The 18,667-nt window shown below is 35.6% G+C and overlaps 1 protein-coding gene across 9 annotated transcripts in view; it reads left to right on the forward strand.

Annotated features, from left to right (window-relative positions):
- KDM6A (lysine demethylase 6A) overlaps positions 1–18,667 on the forward strand; it is a 113,706-nt gene that overhangs the window by 85,094 nt on the left and 9,945 nt on the right. For all 9 annotated transcript variants that reach the window (XM_084791050.1, XM_084791051.1, XM_084791053.1 and 6 more), the window contains 7 exons: positions 1,967–2,072; positions 2,435–2,640; positions 4,076–4,140; positions 4,227–4,301; positions 4,922–5,070; positions 14,457–14,571; positions 17,736–17,923. In XM_084791050.1, the coding sequence (XP_084647176.1) occupies positions 1,967–2,072; positions 2,435–2,640; positions 4,076–4,140; positions 4,227–4,301; positions 4,922–5,070; positions 14,457–14,571; positions 17,736–17,923 (904 nt within the window). The remainder of the gene's footprint in view (positions 1–1,966; positions 2,073–2,434; positions 2,641–4,075; positions 4,141–4,226; positions 4,302–4,921; positions 5,071–14,456; positions 14,572–17,735; positions 17,924–18,667) is intronic.

Genomic DNA, 18,667 nt, shown 5'->3' on the forward strand with positions numbered 1-18,667 from the left:
TAACTTTTTTTCACAAATGAATCCTGCTATTACTGTATTAGCTTATTCCTACTGCCTCCCCAAGTGAAAGAAAAACATTAAGTACATATAAACTTAATGGTAATATATTTTGGATAGTCTTATATCTGTGAAAACTATTCTTGAATTTGTTTGGGAAATTTGATTTCTTCACTGTGAGTTTTTAAGTTGGCAAAATTCACCATTTTAACTTTTTCTGAGTATGTTGTTGTACAGCCTATCAGAGTGTCTACTCATTGAACATCTCTTTTCCCTATCTGCTTAAGCCCTAGCACTCATAGTTCTGTTTTGGCTTACATTTTTTGTTTTTGTTTGTTGTTTTTTCATGAATTTCACTACCTTATATAATGGAATCACATTTCTTTATGACTAACTTAATTTCATTTGTCGTGCCCTCAACAGCATGTGATAGAATAACCAATCAGTCAATTAATTTGGTGGTGTTGGGATTAGACTCAGTAAAACACTGATTGCACATACTAATAAAACTATTCTACCACAAAGCTCTGTCTCTTCCCTCAACAGCTGCTTCATTTGTTGCTTATTTTTCCCCTGCTAGGGGTAAAATCTAGGCTCTATTGCATGCTAGTCAAGTAGTCTGCCATTGAGCTATATGCTCTATCCCTTAGCAAACTTGTAATCTTGCCTGATACTTTATATTGTTGCATCAAGAACATGTGAGATCATATAGAATCTTTTAAGATTCATTTTTTTCTGATTTTTAGTTTACGTGAATAGTTATGTGAGTATAGGGTGTAGGCTCAATTTTCCTAACAATTATATTTTATTATGAACTTATAAACCAAGAGTACCTCACTTATAACCCGACTAACCCAAACAATAGGAAAAGGAGATTAAAGAACACAATAATGAAACCTTAAGGATATCAGTTCTGAGGACCGATTCTCCTGGTGTAGTCAGCAGGACTTCTGCTTGAACCTGTAGCGCCCAGAGCCTGGAGCCCCGAAGCCTTCCCTCCAATGGTTCTCTCTAGGAGCATCCCCAAGTGGAGCGATGAACAGCCGAAACTGTCCCAAGTCTCCAAAAAGCCCCTCTCCTGTTTGGGCATATATATATAATATCCTTCCAGAGTCTGTCCACGGATGTTTTTCAACTAGCTACAATCAAACTCTACATGAGGTGGTTCGTCTTCTAGTGGATTAACATTACCTGTTCTCTCACAAGTCTGTTCCTCATCCCACTCTTGGAATCATAGCAAAAACCATGTTTATCACTCCTTCAGTAGGTGCCCCTGGGAGCTGGAGTTATGGGTAGTTGTGAGCCACAGGGCTGGGAATCAAAATCAGGTCCTTTCTCTGCAAAAGCAGTAAGTGCTTATTACTACTAAGCTATATCTCTAAACCAGAATAGTTTTATTTTTGGTCAAGGGGACTGACTCACTCTGTCACTCTAGCTGACTTGGAACTCTGAGATATGCCTTCTGAGTGCTGAGATTAAAGGTGACTGCTACTGCTCCCTATTGGGTCTTTTAACTTTAAACTTTTGTGGTTTTTTTTTTCCCATTAGCAGCAATATTGGAGATAAAACCTAGAGCCCTCTGGATGTCAGATAAACATTCTACCAATGGGTACTCTGCACTTGAAGGTCTTATGGGGGCCGAGCACACTCTGTTCCACTGAGCTATTCTCTCTACCCACCCACCCCTGTTCCCTGTTTTCTTCCTTTTTAAGGTTAAATAATCCTCACTTTTGTTTTGAAGTTTAAATGTACTACACACACACACACACACAAAAAACCACACACACACACACAGAGTATATGGTTACTATCCAGTCACAATTAAAGTCAAAATGTAAAAATATTAGAAAATAGAAAAATTTGAACACATGAGATAAAACTTTTAGATTGATGGGTAATGAATTTGAGAAATAATATTTAAGTTAAAATCTGTTTTCCTGAAATGTAACCACATATTTTAATTTCACAGCTGGAAAACAAACGTGATGCTTTCTTTCCTCCATTACATCAATTTTGTACAAACCCAAACAACCCTGTTACAGTAATACGTGGCCTTGCTGGAGCTCTTAAGTTAGGTATGTTTTAAGTAAAAAGAAAAATGTTTTCTATGCATGCTGTCTTTTAACCTTTTAAAGCATCAATAGAAAAGTTAGTTTTAACTAGTATGAGACTTTTGAATATAAAATTTAAATAATTTTATAGTACAGAAAATAGTGTATTTGCTAGCACCTACAAAAATTAGTGAAAGTTTGAACATTGGACTCTTGTTGGAATAACGTGAGCATTAGGCATGCCCAAGCCTTCAAAGTACATAGATGACCTGATTAGTTTTACAGGAACTGCATATTACTGACATAAAATATATTCTCTTTTAAAAGGGCAGGGTAATGTGTTTTATTTTGTTTTTACTGACTTTATTTATGGTTTACTTATAAAGACCTGGGACTTTTCTCTACTAAAACTTTGGTGGAAGCTAACAATGAACATATGGTAGAAGTGAGAACACAGTTGTTACAGCCAGCAGATGAAAACTGGGACCCTACTGGAACCAAGAAAATCTGGCATTGTGAAAGTAATAGATCTCATACTACAATTGCTAAATATGCTCAGTATCAGGCCTCCTCATTCCAAGAATCATTGAGAGTAAGTATTTGATTAGTTTCAGAGATTTCAATTTTTCATTTTGTAGTTTTAAAAGAGGAGCTTACTTTTAGATATCATCAAATTATGGTACATAAAATACCTTGTAAGTACTACACATTTTACTTTAAGTAAACCTATGAGTTGATTTAGTAAATATATGCAGAGAGGGAGTTAACTGTCTAGTAAGATGTTTTCTCATTTATCTGGGAACTTTATGATTAAAGCAGGGTTTCTTCAGTACGATTGACATTTTGAATTGAATAATTCCTTTTTTGGGGGCTATCTTGTATGTTATAGGATATTTAGCAGCGTCTATGTCTTCTCAAAAACACATTTACACATGTCAAGTATTTCCTGGAAGACAGAGTTGTCCCTTGTTGAATCACTGTTTTGGAGGCTATACCTGTCTTGAGTTTGCTTTATGCTTGCAGAATTTTTTTTTTCTTTTGCCAGCTTAATAATATCAGGTAGACAACTCTTTTTGGGAAGCATTAGTGTTCTTCCTTCCAGTTTTAGTTCCTTTTTTTAAAAAAATGCTGAGCAAGAGTTATTATTTCAACATATATAAAATTTAAAATCTAAAATTTGAAACTAATCAAAATTATTACTAAAAGACACATGGGTCTTATATCATGGAAACATTACTAAAATCATATATTATAACGAGAACTTTGAGTTCTTCCACAAACTGGACATGAAACATCCATAGAAGCGAGTTCTTTGAAATACTACTCTGATACTACTTTGTGCTAAGTGTTTGTTCACATATCCTACACAGGAAATTTAATTTAATTTCCTATGTGACTGAAAGTCTTGAATTTGTAATTCGTTAGATTCATTTATCTCTTTAAATATGTTTAAAATGTTTCTCTGATTCACATTTTCAATCAAGGCAACATTTATACATGAAATTACATGTTTGGATTACTATCTTAAGTTAGGGTTTCTATTGCTGCGATGATGCTATGACCAAAGCAACTTGGGGAGAAATGGGTTTATTCAGCTTACCCTTCCACATCAGTGAAGGAAGTCAGGATAAAAACTCAGGCAGGTACTACTTACTGGCCTGCTCCACTTGGCTTGCTCGAGGATGACACCACCTACAATGGGCTGAGCCCTCCTCCTTGATCATTAATGGAGAAAATACCCTCCAGCTGGATCATCTGGAGGCATTTCCTCACCTGAGATTCCCTCCTTTCAGATAGCTCTAGTTTGTGTCAAGTTGGCATAAACTATCTAGCACAGTTCGTTTTCTACTAGCCCTCTCTATAATCCTACAAAAGAAATTCATCTAATGAAATCTGTCCTGCAAGTTGCATTGAGTGACAGTGAATTGCATCAGTTTTTTCTCTTTGCAAACAGAGCTAATATGAGGATCTGTTGTTTAGTGGTATGAAGGAAAGACTAAGCTAAAATGCCCTTTGCTAATTTTTAGGAAGAAAATGAGAAAAGAAGTCACCATAAAGACCACTCAGACAGTGAATCTACATCATCAGATAAGTAAGTCATTTTTCATTTCCATGTAATACTCCTATTTAAAAGATGTCCTTGTAATATTACATTTTCTTTTCTTTCTTTTTTTTAAGTTCTGGGAAAAGGAGAAAAGGACCCTTTAAAACCATTAAGTTTGGGACCAACATTGACCTCTCTGATGATAAAAAGTAAGTCCTTATGGTAGTCATGTGAACTAAACCATAGGAAATTTTTTGTTCTGGTTGAGAATTGTTTACAATTTCTTCTATTTTATTTATTAGCATTTTTCTAAATTGACATGAGGTCAAACTAAATAAATTTGCTAGGCTTTACAGCTAAATTATTTTTTAAACTTAAGACTGTTACATGCTTTTTAAAAAAGAGAGAAAAAAAAAACCCTAAAACCCTGACTTTATGGCAGTTAATTTTTCATTTATGTTCTAGGACTGTAATTTAATATTGTTTTTCATTGGGAAGTTAATTTAGACATTACATTATTTCTTGTGTGAAAGTAAAATACTTACAGATTTGTCTTTCTGATTAGAACATAAGAACTTTTAATACAATTTCCACAAATATTTATAGCAGGGTTTTACTTTTTTTTTAATTAATTCATTCATATTACATCTCAATGGTTATCCCAGCCCTTGTATCCTCCCATTCCTACCTCCCTCCCATTTCCCCCTTACTCCCCTCCCCTATGACTGTTCCTGAGGGGGATTACCTCCCTCTATATATGCTCATAGGGTATCAAGTCTCTTCTCGGTAACCTGCTATCCTTCCTCTGAGTACTTTTATTTCTTTTTAGGTGGAAGTTGCAGCTACATGAGCTGACTAAACTTCCTGCCTTTGTGCGTGTCGTATCAGCAGGAAATCTTCTAAGCCACGTTGGTCATACTATACTGGGTATGAACACAGTACAACTATACATGAAAGTTCCAGGGAGCAGAACACCAGGTAAGTTTTATGAATTAATATCTCACAAAAGATGAAGCATGTAAAGAGACTCCATCTTTCTATATAAAATGAATATAACCAAAAGGATTATTCATAAAAGATTTGATGCTTTTAACTGTACTTCTTCCCTTTGATATCCTTCAAATCTAGTACTAATGATTTATTCTGAGAAGGTTTATTAGAAAACCCTGTGGCCCAACAACTTGTTCTTGCAAACTTCTGAGAATGGCAGGGGTACAGTGTTTCCTAACAGTTTTTTAAAAACAATATCATACTGGATGTGTTTTATATCATGTTCGAGTGTGCATCTTATATGGAACAGTTTCACTTGAGAAAGACGTTTTCTGATCTATTTCATTCTATTTAATTTTTTTTAAAAAATAAATTCCTCTTGAATTTTTTAAAGCACTTGATGTGGAGTGACTACTATACTTATCCTGTGGACTTTGCCACCAGTTAGACTGCTCAGTTTATACAAGTCATATCCTTTCTTTGGAATGTTTGCTCCATGTCAAATGATTTTAATTTTCAGCTTTCAATTTTTCATATATCACTAATGCACTATATTCTTTGGAGCCCGTGGACTGGCATGATATTTCAGAGTAATGTTTTGAAATATTTAACAATCACTATAGTCCTAGCATCAATGAGTTAGCACAGTTACTGACAGCAAACAAGCACCTATAGCTTGCATATCTCTGTCACATGTTTCCATCTTCTACTGGAAGTTAACATGGCTTAAACTCAAGACTTCTTCCTTTCTTTGTCACCTTAATGAATCAGTCAGCTTAGAAATCATTTTAAGGGGCTGGAGAGAAGGCTCAGCTGTTAAGAGCATCAGCTGCTCTTCCAGATGTCCTGAGATCAATTCCCAGGAACCCCACATGGTAGCTCACAACCATCTATAATGGGATATGTTGCCCTCTTCTGTCAGGCAGGCATAGATGTACAGCCAGTAATGGAACCATTGATTGTAGTTTTATTCTCTTGTCATTTGAAACTTAATTCTGTATGCTATATATGGTTTAATAAAGGAAAAATCTGGCATAAACAGGAGAACCATGTTCTACTTTCTGCTCCATCATTAGACAACAATTTAAATATTGTGCAAGCTATTTGAACTTACTGGTTTTCTTATGTCAGATTGGTTCAACTTGGAAAACCATCCAGTCTGGTTGGTATGTAATGAAACCAACCAGTTTCATTACAAAACTGAGGAAAGAACAAATATGAAAGATATTGTGTCACTTCTACCTATACTGTTCTAAATATATTTGGAATATTTTACTATATTATTTGTGGGTGCCCACATAGGCTTTCACAAACCTGTGTGTATGTGCCATGGCAAACATGTGAAAGTCAGAAGAAAACTTATTAGAGTGGGTTTCTATCCTTTTACCATGTGAATTTGGAAGATTGAACTTTGGTCATTAGAAGGGTCTGAAAAATGCACCAAGTACCTGTACTAGAAATCTTAACATCTTACTATATTCAAATACTTTTTTATTTTTAATTTATTTACTTACACCCCAATTGTAGCCCTATTCCTCATCTCCTTCCCATGCCACCCTCCTTCACTCACCCCTATCTCCCCTAGCATCTTACCTCAGCCTATCAAGTCTCATGTGGTCTGCCTGCATCCTCTTCCTCTGTGTCTGTCAAGGCTGCCACACCAGGGGGAAGTGATCAACGAGTGGACACCAGTATGATGTCAGACGCAGCCCCTAACCCCCATATTATGGAATCCACAAGGAGACTACATCTGAACAGGGTGTCTAGCGCCTCACCATGCATATTCCTTGTTTGGTACATCAGTCTCTGCAGCACCCCTACCCGACCCAGATTTGTTGGCTCCACTGGTCTATTTGTGGAGCTCCTGTCCCCTCCAGGTCCCTCTACCCCCCAACTCTTCTGTAAGACTCCCTGTGCTCCACCCAAAGTTTGCCTATGAGTCTCAGTATCTGCTTGAATCCCCTGCTGGCTAGAGTCTTTCAGAGGATCTCTACGGTAGGTTCCCTTCCTGTTCCTTCTCTTGAACCATTTCCAGTGTCTATTCTATTTGCCCTTCTAAATAAGAATTAAGCATCCTCTCTAGGATCCTCGTTATTTAGCTTTACCCTGTATTATGTGGCTAATACCCACTTATAAGTGAGTATGTACTCTGCATGTCTTTCTGGGTCTGGGTTACCTCACTCAGGATGATGCATTTCCCTGAAAATTTCAAGATTTCCTTGTTTTTAAAAGCTGAGTAGTATTCCAATGTGTAAATGTACCAGAGTTTCTTTATCCATTCTTTGGTTGAGGGGCATCTAGATTGTTTCCAGATTCTGGCTATAACGAGCAAAGTTGCTATGAACATAGTTGAGCAAATGTCCTTGTGTTGTGGAGCATATGCTCACATATGTTGTATTTCGGGCATATGCTCAGGAGTGGTATAGCTGAGTCTTGAGATAGCACTATTCTTAATTTTCTTAGAAAGCGCCAGATTGAATTCCAAAGTGGTTGTACAGGTTTGCACTCCCCCATCAGCAATGGAGGAGTGTTCGTTCCCCTTTCTCCACAGCCTCACCAGCATGTGGTGTCACTTGAGTTTTTGATCCTAGCCATTCTGATATGTATAAGATGGAATCTCAGAGTTCTTTTGATTTGCATTTGCCTGATGACTAAGGACATTGAACATTTCATTAAGTGCACCCCACTTTTTAATTGGATTATTTGGTTTGCTCGTGTTTAGTTTCTTGTTCTTCATATATTTTGGATATTAGCCCTCTATCAGTTGTAGGGTTGGTGAATATCTTTCCCCAATCTGTAGGCTGTTTTCTTCTGTTGACAGTGTTCTTTTCTTTGCAGAAACTTTTCAGTTTCAAAAAGACCCATTTAATAATTGTTGATCTTAGAGCCTGAGATGTTGGTGTTCTGTTCATGAAGTTATCTCCTGTGCCAATGAGTTCAAAGCTCTTCGCCACTTTTTCTCGTAACAGATTTACTGTTTCTGGTTTTATGTTGAGGTCTTTTCTTTAGTCCACGTGGACTTTACTTTTGTATGGGGTGATAAATAATGGTCTATTTGCATTTTTCTACATGTAGGCTTCCAGTTACTCTAACACCATTTGTTGAAGATGCTATCTTTTTCTCATTGTATAGTTTTGGCTTCTTTGTCAAAAGTCAAGTGTTCATGAGGGCGTAGGCTTATTTCTGCGTCTTCGATTTCGATCTGTTGATCCATTGTCTATTTCTATGCCAGTACCATGCAGTTCTTATTACTGTTGATATATAGTACAGCTCGAGATCAGGAATGGAGATATCGCTAGATCTTTTATTATATAGGATTGTCTTGGCTATTGTGGGGTTTTTGTTTTTCCATATAAAGTTAAAGAATTGTGTGGGTATTTTGATAGGAATTGCATTTAGTCTGTAGATTGCTTTGGGTAAGATAGCCACTTTTAATCCTACCAATCCATTAGCATGGGAGATCTTTCTAACATCTTAAATCTTCTATTTCTTTCTTCAGAGACTTGACTCTTTTTCATGCAAGTCTTTCACTTGCCTGGTTAGAGATGCCCCAAGATACTTTATGTTTTTTGTGGCTTTTGTGAAGGGTATTATTTCACTAATTTCTTTGTTAGCCTATTTGTCTTTTGTATACAGATGGGCTACTGATTTTTTTTTAAAGTTGATTTTGTATCCAGCCACTTTCCTGAAGTTGCTTATCAGCTGTAGGAGTTCCTTGGTAGAATTTTTGGGGTCATTTGTGTATACTATCATATCATCTGCGAATAGTGAGACTTTGACTTCTTCCTTTCCAATTTGAATCCCCTTGATATCTTTTGTCTTACTGCTCTTGCTAGGACTTAAAGTACTTGTCCCTGATTTCAGTGAAATTGATGTAAGTTTCTCTATTTAATTTGATGTTGGCTATAAGCTTGCTTTATATTGCCTTTACTATGTTTAAATATATGCCTTGTATCTCCGATCTCTCTAACACTTTTAACATGCGTGGGTTTTGGATTTTGTCAAATGCTTTTACAACATCTAAGGAGATGATCGTGTGGCTTTTTTTTCTTTCAGTTTGTGTATATGTGGTAGATTACATTGATAGATTTATGTATATTGAACCACCCCTGCATGCCTGGGATAAAGCCTACTTGGTCATGGTGAATGATATTTTTGATGTGTTCTTGGATTTGTTGGTTTTTTTTTTTTTTTAGTATTTTGTTGAGTATTTTTGCATCAATGTTCATAAGGGAAATTGATCTGAAATTCTTTTTTTTGGGGGGTCTTTGTGTGGTTTAGGTTTCAAGGTGACTATGACCTCACAGAATGTGTTTGGTAATGTTCCTTCTGTTTCTATTTTGTGGAATAGTTTGAAGAGTATCAGTATCCGCTCTTCTTTGAAGATCTGGTATTGTTCTCTGCTAAGTCCATCTGGCCCTGAGCTTCTTTTGACTGGAAGACTTTTGATGACTGCTTCTATTTCCTTAAGAGATATAGGGACTATTTAATTTGTTTACCTGATCTTGATTCAATTTTGTTAAGTGAACTCCATCAAGAAAATTATCCATTTCCTTTTGATTTTCAAATTTTGTTGTATATAGGCTTTTGAAATATGATTTCCTTGGTGTCTGTTGTTATGTCTCCCTTTTCATTTTTGATTTTGTTGATTTAAATAATGTGTCTCTGTCTTTTTGTTATTTTGGCTAATGGTTTGTCTATCTTGTTGATTTTTCTCAAAGAACTAGCTCTTGGTTTTGTTGATTCTTTGAATTGTTTTCTTTGTTTCTGCTTTAAATTTTCAGCCCTGAGTTTGATTATTTCCAGACATATACTCCTTTTGGGTCTTTCTGCTTTTTTTTTCTTTTTTTAATAGGGCTTCTAGGTATGTCATTATGTTGCCTGTATGAGATGTTTCCAATCCTATTACTACTGTTTCCAATGTGTCCCATAAATTTGGTTATGTTGTACCTTCATTTTCATTGAATTTTGGAAGTCCCTAATTTCTTTCTTTCTTTCGTCCCTGACCTAGAGGTTATTGAGTAGGGAGTTGTTAAGTTTCCATGTATTTGTGAGCTTCCTGTTGCTTTCTGATGTTGTTGAGTTCCAGCTTTAATCCATGGTGGTCTAATAAGATGCAAGGGGTTATTTTGATCTTGTTATATCACTTGAGGTTTGCTTTGTGACAGAGTATATAGTGAATATTGGAGACGTTTCTGTCAGATGCTTGGAAGAAGATATATTCTTTTATATTTAGGTAAAATATTATGCAGATATGTGTTAGGTCCATTTGATTCATGACATTTATTAGTTTCATTATTTCTCCATTTAGTTTCTGACTCCGTTATCTTGCTGTATTTTTCCATTGGTGAGAATGGAGTATTGAAGTCTCCCACTACTAATATATGTTTGATTTAAGCTTTAGTAATGTTCCTTGCATTAATATGGTTACCCTTGTATTTGGGGCATAGATGTTCAGAATTGAAACATTATCTTGGTGTATTTTTCCTTTGAGTATAGTGTCCCTCCCTGTTTCTTTTGATTAGTTTTGGTTGAAAGTCTATTTTATCAGATACTAGAATGGCTGTTCCAGCTTGGGTTTTGTGGTCTATTGGAGTACCTTTTGCCAGCCCTTTATTTACTCTGAGGTAATGTCTCTCTTTATTGCTGATGTGTTTCTTGTATGCAGCAGAGTGATGGGTCCTGTTTTTGCACCCATTATGTTAGCCTGTGTCTTTTTATTTGGGGAGTTCAGGCCATTGGTGTTGAGGGATATTAATGACCAGTGGTTATGAATTCCTGTTCTTTTGATGGTGGTGGTGGTAGAGTGTGTGTTTATTTTCTTTTGGTTTTATGGATGTGAAGTTATTTCCTGTGTTTTCCTGGGCATAGTTAGCCTTCTCCTTTTGTTTGAGTTTTCCTTCTTTTATCTTCTGTAGGGCTAGATTGGTGGCTAGGTACTGTAAACTTGGTTTCATCAGGGAATATCTTGTTTTCCCCATCTATGGTGATTGAAAGTTTTGCTGGGTATAGTAGTCTGAGTTGGCATCTGTGGTCTCTTAGTGTATGCATGACATCTGTCCAGGCCCTTTTGGCTTTCATAGTCTTTGTTGAGAAGTCAGGTGTAATTCTGATATGTTTGTCTTTATATGTGAGTTGGCCTTTTTCTCTTGAAGCTTTTAATATTGTTTCTTTGTTTTGATTATTATGTGGCAGGAGGATTTTCTTTTCTGGTGGTCCAATATTATTTGGAGTTCTGAAGGCTTCTTGTATTTTTATAGTCACCTCTTTCTTTAGGTTGGGGCAGTTTTCTTCTATGATTTGTTTGAAGACATATTTCTGGGCTGTGGAGCTTGGAGTCTTCTTTTATTCCTATTATTCTTAAGTTTGGTCTTTTTTTCATACACATTTATTTTATTACACATGCATAAAACAAACTACATACAGCAGGGAGAACCATGTGACAATCATGAGTTATATAAATGTTACATTCATAGTGATTTGGCTAAGGTTTGGTCTTTTTAATAGTGTCTCAAACTTAAGTTTTAACTTTTTTTTTAAATGTATCGATTACTTCAACCATATCTTCTACACTTGAGATTCTCTCCCATCTCTTATATTCTGTTGGTGTTACAGTTCCTGTTCCGTTCCCTGCATTTCTAACTCCAGGATTACTTCAGATTGTGTTTTCTTTGTTGCTTCTAATTGCATTTTTAGGTCTTGAATAGTTTTATTTCTTTCTTTCACCAGGTTATTTGTATTTTCCTGTAATTACTTATAGGGTTTATTCAATTCCTTCATCTGTTTGAATGTAGTTTCCTGTATGTCTTTGAGAGATATATTTTCCTCTTTTAAGGCTTCTATCATTTTATCGCCTCAGATTTAATATATTCTTATTGCACTTGGGGATGTTAGTATCTCTGGGGCTTCCTCTGGTAGGACTGCTGATTTGTCAGTGTTGTCATGTTGCCCTGCTGGGTTCGCTGTCTGTGCCCAGTAGAGCCAAGCACGTGAGTGTGTGGAGCGAGATCCAAGCTGAAAGCTGCTCTGGTGCCCCATAGGCCTTCGTAGGATGGCAGACAATGTGGCTTGTAGTTATCGCTGGACTGCTGGACTCGCTTCTGCTGGTTCACTGTGTCCCAGATGGGCCAGGATGGTGAGCAGCAGGCAGAGAGAGTCCAAAGCTGCTCAGACGCCCCACAGGCCTCCTCAGAATCTCAAATAATTTGTAAAAAATAGATCCCATACACGAGAGAACATGTGTTGTCTTTCTTAAGCTTGCTCACTTCATATAGAATAATAATCTCTAATTCCATCCATTTTCCTCTGAAGGTTATAATTTTATTTTTACAGCTGAATAATGGTGTGTGTGTGTGTGTGTGTTTCATACTTTCTATCCATGTATTTATGGGCATCTAGGCTGGTTCTTCTTTTAGGCTCTTACAAATAGTGCAGCAGTCAACATGAATATTATTTTTGTGGTACGTTGGTTTAAATTGGACCATACAGAAGTTATGCTTGTAGTTTTTGAAGACTCACTATACAGATTTCCATATTGGCCACACTGATTTACATTGCTGCTAGAAGTGTATAAGGGTTCCTTTTCCTCTACATCCTTACCATCACTTTTTGTCCTTTGTTTTCTTGGTGGCCATTCTGTCTGGTTGGGAGATAGAGCAATTTCAGAGCAATTTTAATTTGTGGGTTGTTTTTGATGTGTAAAGATGGTGAGTACTTTTTCAAATATGTATTTGATATATACACCTTAGTTTATGAGGCTATTTATTGGTTGGATGAGGAAAAAGAAGAATTTAATTTTTGTGATTCTATAGGTTTCTGCATATCAATCCTTTATCTTGTATGTTGTTGGTAATGATTTTTCTCCCATTCTCTTAAAAGAATTATCTGAATAATTTCTTTAAGGTAGTGGTGTCCAATAGAAATAAATACAAGGCAAAGCACATGTAATTTTAAAATTTATTTTGAAAAGGTTAATGAAGTTAATTTTGCCTTATAATATCTAAAATATAAACATTATCAAAGTTGTCTCATTTTTTATAGCAAATATTTGAAATCCAGTGTATACTTTCAATTGCTACCCCTTCGAGCTCACATTGCAAAAAGTTTTCAGGCTGGGCTGTGGTAATACACACCATTAATCCCAACACTCGGCAGACAAGAGACAGGTGGATCCCTGTGAGTTTGAGGCTAGTCTTGTCTACAGATCAATTTCCAGGACAGCCCAGGGCTGCACAGAGAGAGACCCTGTCTCGTAAAACAAAAAGAAAAGCCTGTTGGTATTATATGGCATGGTCTCATAAGAAATGTGTATAGATGATGGTATCTTAGCATCTCTCATTATAACTTGAGCTCACTTTTAAAAATCCATACTATAAGGCATTTTCGAATATCTACTCATAATAACTACTGAGTACCTTTATATTTTGTGAATCCTCAGGTGAAAATATGCAAACAAAATACAAACCTTTGTGTACAAAGTTTACTTTCTTCCATCCAGAAGCAACCAGGCATGAGGGGCACTACACTAGAAATAAAGATTTTAAGTCTTTTAAGTTCATTAATCAGCCAGCAATACAAAAAGGGCAAGATATAAAGTATTATACCTCAGATATCTACTAGCTTTAAGTCACCTTTCTTTGGGTCAAGCATTTACTTCATTGCACTAAACCTGTGATTATCTCCCTGGGTTCTGATAAAATTGATTTTCATGTAAGGGCAGGAAGGGGAAGGTCTCCTATTTTGCCACAACCCCCCTCCTTTCCCCATCATTCTTTGAGCAGCTGCTTTATTTCTTATTATTCTAAAAGGATTTATTTTATTACTTTTGTTGTGTAGACATGGATGTCCACATGCCCCCAAAGACCAGAGGTGCTACATCTTGCCATCTGATGTGGTTTCTGAGATTAAATTCAAAAGAGCAGCATAGATAGACTCAAGTTCTGAGCTATCTTGCTAGCCCATTGTAGCTGTGTTTTTTAGAACCAGACTTTATGCACAATGAAAAAAAAAAGCCGTAACGGCATCTATAATAAATATATTATTTATTATGTACCATTATAATCATTGTTTCATTCATCTTCAAAAATACCAATTTTATAGAAGTTGTCAATATTTGTTCCTATATATAAGGGAAGTATGCTAAAAGTGTTTTGTCAGCTTCCCAAGCTAAGCAGCCTATCAGAGCCTAAACTCTACTTTGCCTTCCATGTTAGCCCTTACTGAATAATGTTATGAATGGTTGACTAAAAACCAAACTAACATAAAATGCTAAATGATAAAGAACTGAATCATTAATATTTTAAGGTTTCATATCCAAAGACCCATTTTCTATAGAATTAACAGTATATTGATATCTTTTTCTTTTTACCTTTTAGGTCATCAAGAAAATAATAACTTCTGTTCAGTTAATATAAATATTGGCCCAGGTGACTGTGAATGGTTTGTTGTTCCTGAAGGTTACTGGGGTGTTCTGAATGACTTCTGTGAAAAGTAGGTTTCCAAGCTAAACTTGGTTTAAACAAAATTACTATAAAACACTAACTACAAAAGACAACTTCCCAAACTGGATACCTTAATATAGATATATAGTGAGCTTTCAGTTACTGTTTAGTGGAAAATTAATGTTAAGTGATTCCAAACCTATTTTATGTTTCTAGAAAACTTAACAGTAAAGGTATTATCAGATCACTCTATCAAATATAGTCATAGGCATAAGTCTAGAAAAATTGAGCTATTGGTTTCCTTTTTTAAATGATACGTTCAAATACTTATTTAAAAGGCATTTGTTCTAAGGGAAAATTATGAATATTTTGAAAGTCAAAAATTCTGTAGCTCAGTATGCTCATTGTATGGAATAACACAAGCTTGAACATATTACTCTGCCATGTCATTATGATATAAATTATTTTTAAAACTGCTGACTTTTCTTATAAAGGCTTTTTATAAAATTTAATTAACTGTTTCAGATTTTATTTTGCTAATCAAAGAAAGTGCGAGGTTGACCTTTTCCTTTGTTTAAGATTCTAGGAATTCCTTCATTTATTTATGTGTTATGTCTTATGTTAGAGGGTACTTTGAATTCTTAAAAATTGGTTTGAATTTAATACCTTTAGGTAGAACTGTATTCTTTTCTAAAAGGCACTCAATTATGTAAGTTCCTGGTATTTTAATTAATTATAAAAGTATTAAATTATTAAAAATTAAAAGCATAAATAACATGTGGTAGTTTGTCCCCATCTCAGTTAAATGTAAGGGATATAACTCACTGAAAGTACATGTATGAAATTTGAAAGCTAATTATAGACATATCCCTTATACTAACATATATTTTCTTATTTTGCTGTAAAAAAATCTTGACTGTAAGCCGAATGCAATGGATCACACCTGTAATTCCAGCACTCAGGGAAGCAGAGGCAGGTGGATCTCTGAGTTCAAGGCCAGCCTGGTCTACAAAGCGAGTCCACATAGCCAAGGCTGCACAGAGAATCCCTGTCTTGAAAAACCAACAAAACAAAACAAAATATTTGCTCTAAATATTTGGGTAATTATGACATGTATGATAATTGAAAAAAATTTAGGGACCCCCAAATTTCTTTTTATATAAACAAGAGAGATTACAAATTCAAATATATTGATGAAATAACTTGTTTTACTTTATACCATGCCTTATAGAAATGTAGTCTTGTTGATTAATTGGGGTTCCAGTGTTTTGATGGTGCCACAAGATCGAAATAGGGTTAGGGTATGGTTAGTAACCATTTTTGTTTTATAGGGAACTGTATTTGTACAGCATTATCACAGTTAGCCAGTCCTCTCTCTCCCCCTTGCAGTTAGGCTGTCGTTAGCTGTGTGTTCTAGAGAGTTGCTTAGCATTTTACAAAGTGTTTGGGTTTTTTTGTTTGGTTAGAGAGAGAGAACACAGGAATAGGGATGCATAGGAGTTAGAGGACAAACTTTAGGGAGTGTGTTTTCTCTCTCTTTTTTTTTTTTTTTTTTTTAAGATTTATTTGTGGTGGCACATGCCTTTAATCCCAGCACTCCAGAGGCAGGTGGATCGCTGCGAGTTTGAGGCTAGCCTGGTCTACAAAGCGAGTCCAGTACAGTCAAGGCTATACAGAGAAACCCTGTCTCAGGAAACCAAAAAGATTTATTTATTCATTGATATGTATACAGTTCTCTACCTGCAGGCTAGAAGAGGGCACTGAATCACATTACAGCTGGTTGTGAGCCACCATGTAGTTGCTGGGAATTGAACTCAGGACCTCAGGAGGAACAGTCAGTGCTCTTAACCTCTGAGCCATCTCTCCAGCTCCTGTTTTATCCTTCTACCAGGTCAAAGGATTGAGCTCAGATCCTCAGGCTTGGTGGCAGGTACTTTCACCAACGTAGCTCGTCTTGCTAGCCTCAAATTTCCAGGCTTAATGGCAGCTATTTTTACCAGCTGAGCCATTTTGCTTGCCTTGAATTTTTTTTAAGGAAGAAAAGGAGATACTGAAGTTCCACTTTAGGACAAGGGTGTTTGTCATACAATCTTAGATGTAGCTATTTTACACATTATATGTTTTTCTGTCGATATAGTATTATTGTAATATAAAATCAGTCATATGTAAATAAATGGTAATCTGTATCTTCTAAGAAAGTTTATAATAACTGTGTCAGCAGGATAATAGCTTTGTCAATTTCTATAAAATTAAACTGTTATGACTTTGTATAGACCTTGTCATATACTTTAGCCTAAGTTATGAAGTAAAAGTTACTTCTTAGATTTTAAGCAAATATTTCCACTATGTGAGTTCTCCCAAATTTAAAATTTGAAATTGTTAATTGAAATGTATGAAATTTTATAGGAAAAGTTGCTATATAGTTATTTATTTAAGTATTATAAAGAATAACCAGCAAAATATTAAAGTAGATTAGTAATAGGGTCTACAGAGTGTTTCCAAAGTGGTGGTCATTGGTATTGTGCATGATGTGTATAAGTTTCTTTTCTACTCCACTGTTCTTTTGTTTGATTGGTTTGGTTTGGGTTTTTTGTTTGTTTGGTTGCGTTTTTTGTGACAGGCTTTCTCTGTGTAGCCTTGGCTATCCTGGAACTCACTCTGTAGATCAGGCTGGCCTCAAACTCAGAGTTCTGCCTGCTTCTGCTTATACTAGGATTAAAGGTGTGTGCCACCACCACTCAGCCTCAACTGCATGATTTTAACTTTCCTCCTTATGAGTCAAAGCAGCAGTAGAGATTCTTTTTCAAATTGAGTGGAGTTTTTAGTACTTAAATAGTGTTCTTGTTAATGAATTTAAAGGAAGTCACCTTCATCTTCTGTCTTTTAGCGATTTCCAGGTATTGTAAGAAGAGAAGGGTTTGGTTTCTAAAAGTGGGGAAAGGGACTTAGTGAAAAGAAATTAGAAGTAAAAGTATGTGCTACTTCAGAGTCGTTACATCCATTTGACTCTTGGAGAGATAAATTCAACGCTGTCTTCCTGTACTTAACTGTAATTCATTTCACTCTTTACATACATGCAGCAGTTTTTACTACACTATCAGTTAAACTTTATTGAAATGAATTATCATTTAAGAAAAACTTTTTATATTCTTTTATTTTATAAGGAATTTATTAGAGTCCTTGACCCATTTGTACTGTTTTTCCCCCCCCCAGAAATAATTTGAATTTCTTAATGGGTTCTTGGTGGCCCAACCTTGAAGATCTGTACGAAGCAAATGTTCCAGTGTATAGGTTTATTCAGCGACCTGGAGATCTGGTCTGGATAAATGCAGGCACTGTTCATTGGGTGCAGGCTATTGGATGGTGCAACAACATTGCTTGGAATGTTGGTCCACTCACAGGTATTTTAAAAGAATATGCTTGAAAAGAGATTTAACCCCCACCAAAAGAAGAAAGTGATAATGTATTTTTCTTCTGTAGAAGAAAACGTCTCCTTTTTAGTATACACTTTTAATATAAAGTTAAATGTTAGCAAACTGTTAAAAGTCCAAAGCCATCTTTGCAAATGAAAGGTCTATACTTATATACATAGAAAATATCCTTACAATAATTTTTAGTCCTTGATTTTGTTTTGTAAAAGGAACTCTTAAAAGAGAAAAGGCTAATTGAAAATACATTTAAAAAAAGAAAGAAAGAAAAACAAAAAAGAAAGAAGATACATTCTTGTAGATTTTTCTTTTTTCTTCTCATATTAAGTTGTATGTAAAACAGTTTGAGTTATTCCTGCCCCAAGGCAGAATTGCCTTAAGATTAAAAATGTGGCATTTGGAGCCAGAAAGACCTGGATTTGGACAAGTGTTTGGCTTTTGTAAATTTGGGCAAGTTGCTTAATTGTTCTTCATCTAGTAGTGATAATAAAACGAGTAAGGAAATGCTAAGAATTAAATGAGAATGGATAAAAATGAGCTAAACACAATGCCTGGCACATGGTGATAGAAAGTACTCTGTGTATGATTACTACTTATACTATTAGCATAATTAGCATAAAACAAAAATTATTTTTGCAAGTGGGGTAGTAGTGGTACATGCCTTTAATCCCAGCATTTAGCAGGCGGATCTCTGTGAGTTTGAGGCCAGCCTAGTCT

The sequence above is a fragment of the Acomys minous genome (assembly GCF_964271855.1).
Source record: "Acomys minous genome assembly, chromosome: 7".
Lineage (NCBI taxonomy): Eukaryota > Metazoa > Chordata > Mammalia > Rodentia > Muridae > Acomys > Acomys minous.